The sequence below is a fragment of the Aethina tumida genome, chromosome 4 (genome assembly GCF_024364675.1).
Source record: "Aethina tumida isolate Nest 87 chromosome 4, icAetTumi1.1, whole genome shotgun sequence".
Taxonomy (NCBI): domain Eukaryota; kingdom Metazoa; phylum Arthropoda; class Insecta; order Coleoptera; family Nitidulidae; genus Aethina; species Aethina tumida.
The window spans coordinates 18,530,508-18,543,573 of NC_065438.1; the positions used below are offsets into that span (position 1 = coordinate 18,530,508).

The following is a 13,066-nucleotide window of genomic DNA, read 5'->3' on the forward strand; positions in this document are numbered from 1 at the left end:
AAATTCTCTGATAATTAGTGTCAGTTCATGATTAAAGATGTAATTGACGAATTTATAAAAATTATTCCTCGGAAATGTACAGTACTAATTAAATTTTAATATAGTACCTACAAAGAATCATTATAGACACGCCCATTTTTATCGCGCATGCGCTAGAATTCCGCCCCACTCTCGACTTATCACGATAGAAATGATTCTTCAAATTAACTTTCTCATGACAACATTAACGATGTAATTTCTCGTCATCACACGTCACATCATAAACGCTAAATTATTAACACACCTTGTGTAACGTTTAAACAAACAGGCGCAACACACGACCGGCTACCATTTTCAAACGCGAATTATTTAGGTCACCTCAAACAAGAGTAACTCGCACTTGTGTAACGTATCAATAATGGGATGTGGGCAATGGCAGAAGCGTTTTGCATGTCATTTGCATAATGGGAGTCTGTATAGGTTTTAATTGTGTCAGTTTTAGGGGCCGTTCAATGTGTCGTTTGTGACCTTTTTTTTCTCTCTCGCAATTACATGCAATAATTTGCGATAAGGATGCCCGGTGAAAATTAGCATTCGCTAAAAGGTGGCTAATTGTTTTCGTATCGCCTTCATATTTCGTTGTTTGTTGTCTTATTTAGTAGACGGCTTATCGCAATGCATCTTTGCACGGCATAATTTTCGTGATTTATTGAGGACGTGTTTGTGTTGTTTCTTTTCGTCGCGATTTACGGCCCCGGCCGTTGTTTTCGTAATTATTTTAAAAACGGCTCGCAAATATTTAAATTATGTCTCGCTGCGATTAAATTATTTTCGAATGATAAATTAACCAATATTTTTGCCGGGGTTTTCACATATTTATCATGTGATGTTTATCGCGATATGCATCATGATGTTTATATCGAATGAAATATTAAGATTCATGGTACACGTTCCCTCCTTTTAAAAGATGACTTTAAACGAATAAAATCCGAAGTATATCATGAATACGATATTTCGATTTTATTTTCAGTGTTTCTATTGGTTTTTAGAAATAAGCAAAGAGTTTTTATATTAGTACTTTGGGTAATTTATTCAGATACATAATTGTAACATTTGTTTAAAAAAAACTTTTCAAAAACGAATAAAATTCTATGTTTATCATGAATATCCAATATTTCTATTTTATTTTCAGTGTTTCTGTTGATTTTAGTAATAAACAAGTGTTTTTATATTGGTACTTTGGGTTATTTATTCAGACCCATAATTTTAACATTTCTACATACTAGAAAAATTGATATTATTTTCAAAAATGAATAAAATTCTATGTATATCATGAATGTCTGATATTTCTATTTGATTTTCAGTGTTTCTATAGATTTTTAGTAATAAACATATTGGTACTTTAGGTTATTTAATCAGATGCATAATTTTAGCGTTTCTACTTATTAAAAGGACTGATATTATTTTCAAAAACGTATAACATCGTGAATATCCGATATTTCTATTTTATTTTCAGTATTTCTGTTGATTTTTAGTAATAAACAAAGCATTTTTATATTGGTACTTCGGGTTATTTATTCAGACACTTAATTTCAACATTTCTACATACTAGAAAAACTGATATTCTTTTCAAAAACGAATAAAATCCGATGTGTATCATGAATATCTGATATTTCTATTTTACTTTCTGTGTTTCTGTTGATTTTAGTAATAAACAAAGTGTTTTTATATTGGTACTTTTGGTTATTTATTCAGACACATAATTTTAACATTTCTACACACTAGAAAAACTGATATTATTTTCAAAAACGAATAAAATCCGATGTATATTATGAATATCCGATATTTATATTTTATTTTCTGTGTTTCTGTTGATTTTTAGTAATAAACAAAGAATTTTTTTATTGGCACTTCGGGTTATTTATTCAGGTACATAATTTTAGCATTTCTACTTATTAGAAAAATTGATATTCTTTCCAAAAATGAATAAAATCCGATGTATATTATGGAATATTCGATATTTGCATTTTATTTTCAGTGTTTCTGTTGATTTTAGTAATAAACAAAGTGTTTTTATATTCATACTTTGGGTTATTTATTCAGAAACATAATTTTAACATTTCTACACACTAGAAAAACTGATATTATCTTCAAAAACGAATAAAATCCGATATATATTATGAATATTCGATATTTATATTTTATTTTCTGTGTTTCTGTTGATTTTTAGTAATAAACAAAGAATTTTTATAATGGTACTTCGGGTTATTTATTCAGGTGCATAATTTTAGCATTTCTACTTATTAGAAAAATTGATATTCTTTCCAAAAACGAATAAAACCCTATGTATATTGTGAATATCCGTTATTTCGATTTTATTTTCAGTGCTTCTGTTGATTTTAGTAATAAACAAAGTGTTTTTATATTGGTACTTTAGATTATTTATTAAGACACATAATTTTAGCATTTATACTTATTAGAAAAACTAATATTCTTTTCAAAAACGAATAAAATCCGATATTTAGATTATATTTTCAAGGTTTCTATTGATTTTTAGTAATAAACAAAGAGTTTTTATATTGGTTCTTTGTGTTACTTGTTCAGATACATAATTTTAACAGTTCCACTTATTAACACAACTAATTTTCTTTTCAAACTAGAGTAAAACCCGATGTATATCATGAATATCTGATATTTAATTTTATTTTCAATACATTCTATTGATTCTTACTAATAAACAAAGAGTTTTTAGATTAATATTTCATGTTATTTGTTCAGATACGTAACACATCAACGTATTAAAAAACGAATGGAATGTGATATGTGATATATGAATATTCGATATTTGCATTTTGTTTTCAGTGTTTCTGTTGATTTTGGTAATAAACAAAGTGTTTTTATATTGATACTTTGGGTTATTTATTCAGACCCATAATTTTAACATTTCTACTTAGTAGAAGAACTGATATTATTTTCAAAAACGAATAATTTTTGGCCATAGTTAACTTTCATAAAAAATATCTCGTAATTTAATTCATTATATGAGAATGTTTAATACTTAATTTACTTCATTTCTCGATGTATTGAAACTTGAATTAGAATAATAAACTAAAAAATCCGAAAGTTTTAATTGGCCCACCAGTTTCCAATTAAACAAACCTTCAAAAGCGTTATTGCGGCCATGTGGCGCGTGCCCCTGGATTTTCTCATTAATTCCCTCCCCAATATTTATTATTTTCGACCTTAATTACCATTTTAATTGCTTCCGAATCCGGATTTGCATCGTTATCTTTTTAAAAATTCACCAATATCGAAAACCAACGTTCGTTCGATCAAATATATTGGCGTCGATTGTCGACCGTCCAATTGTTTAAATTGCCGGTCCGCAGATGTTGCCCAGAACGTGCGATCAGTCATGAAAATTGACGTTGACGCAGATCGCAAACTTATTCCGCCAGTTAATTACATTTCGACAGAATTAACGTTAACATTTGCAATCGGTTAATTAATCTGCGATTCGATAAAGTCATTGTGTGCCGATCGGCGAAGCGTTTTGGTGACGCGTGGCACCCCCGGAGTGCGGAAACGGACGCCTTTTAATTTCCCATCGAATTTCCCGTCAGATCTGAACGCTAGAAATTGTAAAGGACCAGTTTTTCCACGGAATGTGTTACTCTAAACGGCTCGACTTTCGAACGAACCTCTTACCGGCGTTGGAATTTAATAAATCTTCCGCGGGGAATTTTTAAATTGCTCCGCACCGGCTCCGGTCACTCGGAGAAATTATTTCGAAACTTTGACGCGTCGTTTAGAATCCGTGTTTGTCGGATTCCTGATCCGGTTAAATTATGGCGCACGTGGTAACGATGTGCTTGTTTGTTGTTCGCGTCAAGGGTGTTTTTGTAGCGCATTTATTATTTCGTGTGGGTGATTTTAATTAAACGTTCGGCGTCGATCGATGTGGAACTGCTCGTGGATCCGGAGGTCGCGCACTACATAATTTAATTTGAATTATAATTAAGACAATGTGACAGTAAAAATGTCGCTGCGATTGTTAAATGTTATAAGGAGAGTGAGTTCGTTTAAATTTTAAAATCATGTCGTGTCAATGTCGGGGAACGTTACCAAAACATGCGGGAAAATCGACATTTATGATACACATATCACATTCCATTCGTTTTTTAATACGTTGATGTGTTACGTATCTGAACAAATAACATGAAGTATTAATCTAAAAACTCTTTGTTTATTAGTAAGAATCAATAGAATATATTGAAAATAAAATTAAATATCAGATATTCATGATATACATCGGGTTTTATTCTAGTTTGAAAAGAAAATTAGTTGTGTTAATAAGTGAAACTGTTAAAATTATGTATCTGAACAAGTAACACAAAGAACCAATGTAAAAACTCTTTGTTTATTACTAAAAATCAATAGAAACCTTGAAAATATAATCTAAATATCGGATTTTATTCGTTTTTGAATAGAATATTAGTTTTTCTAATAAGTATAAATGCTACATAGGATTTTATTCGTTTTTGAGAAGAATATCAGTTTTTCTAATAAGCAGAATTGTTAAAATTATGTATTTGCATAAATAATTCAAAGAACCAATACAAAAAATATTTGTTTTTTACCAAAAAATCAGCAGAAACACTGAAAATAAAATCGAAATATCGGATATTCATGATATAATTTGGATTTTTTCGTTTTTGAGATGAAAAATAAACTAAGGCTTGTAATTATTCGAATGTCTGGATATTCGAACAGCTGGCTATTAAATAAATTTCAATTTTGAGTTTAAAACCTTAATTTAAGAACAAATAAAGTATAAAATGTTGAATTAAATTATGTTATGGTATTTTTCAGGAAAAAAAATAATTGAAGATAAACAATTATTCAAATATTCGAATAATTAAAAAAATATTCATCTTTTATTTTTATATTCTAGGTCTAGTATTAATACAATCTGGTGTGGTACATTAAATTACATTAAAACATTTTTAAAAGAAAAAAACTAGGGCTTGTAATTATTCGAATATCTGGATATTCGAACAACTGGATATTAAAAACATTCAATTTTCTGTTTAAAACTTTAATTTAAGAATACATAAAATATAAAATGTTGAATTAAATTATGTTATGGCATTTTTCAGGAGTAAAAAATATTTGAAGATAAGCAGTTATTCAAATATTCGGATATTCGAATAATTGAACATTAAAGAAATATTAAGTTTTTAATTTTAAACTCTGGTTTTAATATTAATACATTCTGGTATGGTGTATTAAATTACATTAAGACATGTTTTAAAAATGAAAAATAAACTAGGGCTTCTAATTATTCAAATGTCTGGATATTCGAACAACTGGATATTAAAAAAATCATTTTTGTGTTTAAAACTTTAATTTAAGAATAAATAAAATATAAAATGTTGAATTAAAATATATTATGACATTTTTCAGGAATAAAAAATATTTGAAGATAAACATTTACAAACAAATATTCGGATATTCGAATAATTGAATATTAAAAAAATATTAAGTTTTTAATTTTAAACTCTAATTCAAATATTAATACATTCTGGTATGGGCATTAAATTTCATTAAAACATTTTTTCGAACAACTGGGTATTAAAAAAATTCAATTTTGTGTTTAAAACTTTAATTCAAGAATAAATAAAATATTAAATGTTGAATTAAATTATGTTATGGCATTTTTCAGCAGTAAAAAATATTTGAAGATAAACAATTATTCAAATATTCGGATATTCGAATAGTTCAAATATTCATTTCTTCATACTTTAGTTCTGGTATTAAAATATTCTGATATAATAAATTAAATACAATAAGATTTTTTTAATAAAAAATAATTTAAGTAAGTATTATGATTATTCGAATACCAAATATTCGAATAATTGAATGTCAAATATTCAGATATTTGAATAATTAAATATTAAAAAAGTTATTTAGTTTGTTCATATATATTTTTGATAAGTAATAATGCAAATCCGGATCGAAACTAATTAAAGTGGTAATTAAGTCTGAAAATAATAAATATCGGAGAGAGAATTAATGAGAAATCCCTGTGGCACGAGCCGCACGACAACAATAACGCTTTCGAAGGTTTGTTTAATTGGAAACTGGCGAACCAATTAAAACTTTCGGATGATACTGTTAATAAACACTTTTTTGTGTGGCAAAAACAAAACGAAATTATAGAACTATCTATCTCTGGCGTGCGACGCGGAATTATGTCCGTGCGGCCAACAGATAAAAATCAATTTTACCTCGGCCGCAGGAAATGAATGGAATGAGAGAAGTTTTCACAATTATTCCGCTGTCGCAAACCGATGACACCGAAGACGTTATCTATGTCAAAGGTAAATCCATAAAACCACAAACAACTTACGACACAGCGCAATTATGCATCTATTTGCGGATTGCACACACGAAACTAATTGAGATGACTAATAAAAAATCGATGTTCGAGTCATTTCATCGATCATTTTCGTAATATTGCACAAAAATTATTAAACAAATATCACGATACGAAACGTGTTCTTATAAATAATTCATGGCTCTGGATATACAACGACTATACGACCAAATAAACGTATACATTTGATTCATTCATAACGTTGTACTGGCGGACATAAAAGTTGAAAATTTTAATTTTAAAATTTACGACTTTGTGTGTTTTAAAAGCAATGTTTACAATATTATATGGAGCTGAACTAAATGTTAATTGAATATTAATATATGAGGCTTAATTTCAGAGTCACACGTATTATTATAATCATAATTTAGATTCTAATTAACTAATTAATTACAAGTGTTCTCGTAAATGCGAATTATGCTAATAAATAATAAAACAAACAAATGAAGACGGTGGAACAAATGGGAATGTTCCCACGTGAACATGTGTCATTTTTGTACTAATTTAACAACAATAGAAATTTAATCTTAATTATACTTTTTTATTTATTAGCTTATTTTGTTTACAAATCTTTCTTACGTATTATTGTTTTAAATATATTCATTGTTTTTTGTGTAGATTGACAAATAAATAGTTTAATATTTCAACTGTTTGAAAGGTAAAGTATTTAATAAAAGATAAATAATTTAAGTTAAGAATTATTCACATATTCAAATAAATTAGTATTAAAAAATGTATATTTAATTTCAGGAAAGAGAAATTAAAATTTAATTTAAAGTAAACATTTATTCCAATGTAATTCAACGATAAATACATTTTCAAATATCGAATTAATTAAAGCAATTTGCCCAAACAATATTTTTTCTATTTTATTCTTTAATTCAACTAATAAAACACTTTTAAAAAATAAATAATTAGACTAAGGTAAGATATTTTTTTGCAATTATATTATATTTTAATAAAAGGATATATTCAAATAACTGATTTTTACAAAATAAGTTTTTAGTTTAATATTCTAACTCAATCATTACATTTTCAATAATTAATTTAAATATAGAAAGGTATCTTGTTTATTTGAATAATTAAATATTAATAAATTTTTATTTTTGAATTACAACCTTAATTTAAGTATAAATAATTTTTTATGATTAATTTAATTATGTTATGACATTTTTTAAGATTAAAAAATATTTAAATATTCAGATACTAAATATTCAAAAAATTTATTTTAAAGTTTTATAACCTAATTTATGTATTAAAGCAGTTGCAAAATATAAATTAAATTAGTGTAAGATATTTTTAAATTTAAAAAATTATTTAGCATTTATTCAAATATTCAGATATTCGAATAACATAATATTAATCAATTTTATTTTAATTTCGAATAATTGGGTATTATAAAAATGTTATTTTATTTTCTAATTCAAGTAATAAAATAGTTTCATAATATTCATTTAAATTATAGGAAGCTAAATTAAAATTTATTGTAAGCTAAGCATTAATTCCAATGCTCAGATATTCGTATAATTTAATGTTCAAAATAATAATTTTTCCATTTTATATTTTAATTCAAACAGTTTTAAATAAATAATTAAATTAAGGTAAGATATTTTTTGATATTAAAATATGATTTAAGGTAAAAATTATTCGAATATTCAGCTATTGTGAACTTTTAAAAAATAAATTTTTGGTTTAATATTATAAAATTATAAATTAATTTAATATATTTTTATTTTTTTAAACAAAAAAAAAATAAGAATTAATTATTCAAATGTATGAATATATGAAAAATTGAATATTAATAAATTTTGAATATTGAATTTTAAACCTTACTTTTAGTACAAATAAAGTTTTTTTGATGAATTAAATTATTTGGTGTCATTTTTTAAGATTAAAAAAATTATTAATTGTAAACAATTATTCAAATATTCGCATATTAAATATTCAAAAAAATTATTTTAGAGTTTTATAGTCTAATTCAAGCAGTTGCAAAATATAAATAAAATCAGTGTAAGATATTTTTAGAATTAAAAAATTACATAGCATTTATTCAAATGTTCAGATATTCGAATAATATTATATTAAAAAATTTTAATTTTTCAAATGTACGTTTTAATTCAAGTATGAATACAAATAATTAGTAATGTATTTTTAGGACTAAAAAAATAATTTAAGGTAAGTATTTATTTTAATTTTTAGATATTCGAATAATTGAATATTACAAAAAATACTATTTTTTATTCTCTAATGCAAGTAATGATTAAAATATAATGTAAACTAAACATTAATTAATTAATTAATTAATTCAAATAATATAGTTTCAAATAAATAATTAAATTAAGTAAGTAGTAATTAATATTAATTAGTAAGATATTTTTAAAATAGAAATAAAATTTAAAGTAACAATTTACTAAAATATTCAGTTATTCAAATAACTGAACTTTTATAAAATAAATTTTTAGTTTCATATTATAATTCAAGTATTAATATAAATAATAAATTAATTTAGTAACAGTAAAATATTATTAAAAACAAAAAATAATTTAAAGTAAGTAATAATTCAAATGTCTAAATATTTGAATTATTGAATATAAATAAATTTTAATTTTTGAATTTTAAACCTTAATTTATTTATAAATAAAGTTATGTTATGACATTTTTAAAATTAAAATATTAAATTAAGAGAAGAAGAAGAAGAAATTAAGATAGAGCAATTATTCAAATATTCGAATATTGAATATTAAAAAAAAATCATTTCAGAGTTTTATAGTCTACTAAAAAAGTAAAAAAGTGATAATATATTTTCGAATAATGAAAAAAATTCGAATATTCGAATAATTAAAATATTCGAATTTCGAATAATAGAAAGTAAAAAAGTAATAAGTTTATATATATATATATATATATATATATATTATTATATTATTATATATATATATATATATATATATATATATATATATATAATTTATTTATAAATAAAGTTATGTTATGACATTTTTAAAATTAAAATATTAAATTAAGAGAAGAAGAAGAAGAAATTAAGATAGAGCAATTATTCAATATATTTTCGAATAATGAAAAAAATTCGAATATTCGAATAATTAAAATATTCGAATTTCGAATAATAGAAAGTAAAAAAGTAATAAGTTTATATATATATATATATATATATATATATATATATATATATATATATATATATATATATATAAATAAAATAACTTTTCCATTTTAAAATTTAATTCAAATATTAAAACTGTTTTATAGTTCAATAAAAAAGTAAAAAAGTATTAATATGTTTTCGAATAATAAAAAAATTTTAATATTCGAGTAATTAAAAAAATAATTAATTATTAAATATTCGGATATTCGAATAATAGGAAGTATCTAAAAAACAGAAGTATTCGAATAATTTGAATATACATTAAATAAACGAATATTGATAATGAAAGCAAATCAGTTTCAGGTTACAAAAACCAAGTCAGCTGGTACCACAACATAACACACAGGGGGGATTGGAAAGCATGAAAATTACCAAATAAAAAGCTAGAAAAATAAAGAATAAAAAAAAAACAAAAACTCACTGCCAGGGTATGCCATCTCGGAGCAGGGCGTGCAAGCCACGGAACGAGAGCCTGGTGCCGACAGAGTTCGACCTCTGCTGTCGGCACTCGCCGCCAGATCGAGCCGACATCCTCGCGCTGCCTTTTCTCGCCGCGTACACCTGGTTCCGCGTACACTACGACACACATTCACTCACACAAACAACGAGCTAATCTGCAATAAAATCGGAAAGGGAAAACTAAAAACAAAAACTAAAAAAAAAAATAAGAAGAAGAAGCTAAACTAAAATTTTTTTAGGTACTTCCCCCACATTTATCTTTTGATTGGTTAAAGTGGTTGAAGACAAAAGCGGTTCCAAGAGGGGACCGAAAAGGAAAGTACGAGTATGCGTGACAGAAAGGTCGTTTAAACTACGCACATTTTTAACGGGTTATCTTAATGCAACTCAATTAAAACGATAAGATCCAATTTACTGGCAGATCTGGCTTTGAGGCCTCGAACATATAGCAATGGGAATAATCTTAATTACTTATTGTGACTGGTTTTAAAACTTGTTGTTTATTGTTGCTTGGCTGTCGATTGTCCGGACTTACCTAGAACAAACAAAAAAATGGGTTAAAATATTGAATTGACTCAATTAATTTAATTATGTATGTAACTAAATTTAGGTGGTTATCTGATACGGTGCCCTATCATCGAATTTCGGGCAAGAAATGTTCCCATTATCCGAACATCAAGAGCAAGGAGACCGGTGTCGATTAAACAACCGGTATTTGATTTAGATAAGGGACATAATGGATGCTGCGAGGCGAACGATCCATTCATGTTATCGAACTGTACAATTTCCGATGTTCAAATAAAAACTAGCTAACGTATTGATTATGTGATGTCCGTTGAGTGGCACAAAATGATACGTTTTTATGAACATCTGAGAGTCCTTTGAAATTCGAAAAATGCCAATATTTTAATGTTAAGTTTAGTTTTTAAATTATTATAGCTGAAAATTGAAATTTTGGCGAATGCGGTAATAATGTTACAATTTTGGCGAATGCGACAAAATTATAAAAATGAAATTCACATTTTAACTTTATATGTTATATTATTATATTAATATTATATTCTAATTTAAGTTATAATAAGGATTTAAATTATGGTATAATTACATTAAGGCAAAGTATGTTTAAAATTAAAATATATTTTAAGATAAGCATTTATTCAAATGTATTCTAATAACTGAATATTAATTATTAAAATTTTATACTATAATTTAAGAATTAAAATAACTCAATGAATTAAATTAAGGTAATATTTTGAACATTAAAATGTAATTAAAGTTAAATATTTATTCAGATATTCGAATAACTGAATATTAAAATTATTCAATTGTTCATTTTTATTCTGTAATTTAAGAAATTAAAGAAGTCCAAACATTGAACAAAATTAAGGCAAGATTTTAAACATTAAAATGTAATTAAAGTTAAATATTTATTCAGATATTAGAATAACTGAATATTAAACTTATTCAATTTTATTCCGTAATTTAAGAAATTAAAAGAATTACAAACATTGAAGTAAATTAAGGCAATATTTTAAACATTAAAATATAGTTTAAGGTAAGAATTTATTCAAATATTCGAATAACTGCATATTAAAAAAATAAACTTTTTCAATTTTATACTCTAGTTTAAATATTAAAAGTTTCAAATAATTAAAAGGTATTTTTTAAAATTAAAATATAATTTAAGGTAACCATTTACCCAAATATTCAGATAATCGAATAACTGATTATTAAAATTATCATATTTTTCTATTTTATACTCTAATTTAGAAACTAAAATAATTTCACATATTGAACTAAATTAAGGCAAGATTTTTAACATTAAAATATAGTTTAAGGTAAGAATTTATTCAAATATTCGAATAACTGCATATTAAAAAAATAAACTTTTTCAATTTTATACTCTAATTTAACTACTAAAACAGTTTCAAATAATTAAAAGGTATTTTTTAAAATTAAAATATAATTTAAGGTAACCATTTAGTCAAATGTTCAGATAATCTAATAACTAAATATTAAAATTATTATACTATTTTATACTCTAATTTAGGACTTAAAAGAATTCCAAACAATGAACTAAATTAAGGCAAGATTTTTAACATTAAAATATAGTTTAAGGTAAAAATTTATTCAAATTTCGAATAACTGCATATTAAAAAATTACATTTTTCAATTTTATACTCGTAATTATTTGAAACTGTTTTAATACTCAAATTAAAGGTTTTTTTTTAAATTAAAATATAATTTAAGGTAACCATTTACCCAAATATTCAGATAATTGAATAACTGATTATTAAAATTATCATATTTTTCTATTTTATACTCTAATTTAGGAACTAAAATAATTTCACATATTGAACTAAATTAAGGCAAGATTTTTAACATTAAAATAAGTTTAAGGTAAGAATTTATTCAAATATTCGAATAACTGCATATTAAAAAATTAAACTTTTTTCAATTTTATACACTAATTTAACTACTAAAACAGTTTCAAATAATTAAAAGGTATTTTTTAAAATTAAAATATAATCTAAGGTAACCATTTAGTCAAATGTTCAGATAATCTAATAACTAAATATTAAAATTATTATACTATTTTATACTCTAATTTAGGAATTAAAAGAATTCCAAGCAATAAACTAAATTAAAGCAAGATTTTTAACATTAAAATATAATTTAAGGTAAGAATTTATTCAAGTATTCGAATAATAGAATATTAAAATATTTATTTATTTTTTCTATTTAATTAAATAAAGGCAAGGCAATTAAAATACAATTTAAGATAACTATTTGTACAAAAGTTCTGTTATTTGAACTACAGAATATTAAAAAAAGTATTTTTTTCAATTTTCTACTAAAATTTATTCAATCTATTTAATTAATCAATGCAGAGTTTTTTTTTAATAAAAATATAATTTAAGGTAAACATTTATTCAGATGTTCAGATATTCCAGTAATTGAATATTAAAACATTTAAATTTTTCAATTTTAAACTCTCTTTAAAAACTGAAATAATTTCAAAT

At 24.1% G+C, this 13,066-nt stretch overlaps 1 protein-coding gene across 3 annotated transcripts in view; it reads right to left on the bottom strand.

The window, feature by feature from the left end:
* LOC109602002 (TLD domain-containing protein 2) overlaps window positions 1-13,066 on the bottom strand; it is a 159,120-nt gene that overhangs the window by 119,400 nt on the left and 26,654 nt on the right. For all 3 annotated transcript variants that reach the window (XM_049966576.1, XM_049966574.1, XM_049966575.1), the window contains exon 2: window positions 10,006-10,198. In XM_049966576.1, the coding sequence (XP_049822533.1) occupies window positions 10,006-10,115 (110 nt within the window). In that variant the 5' untranslated portion in view covers window positions 10,116-10,198. The remainder of the gene's footprint in view (window positions 1-10,005; window positions 10,199-13,066) is intronic.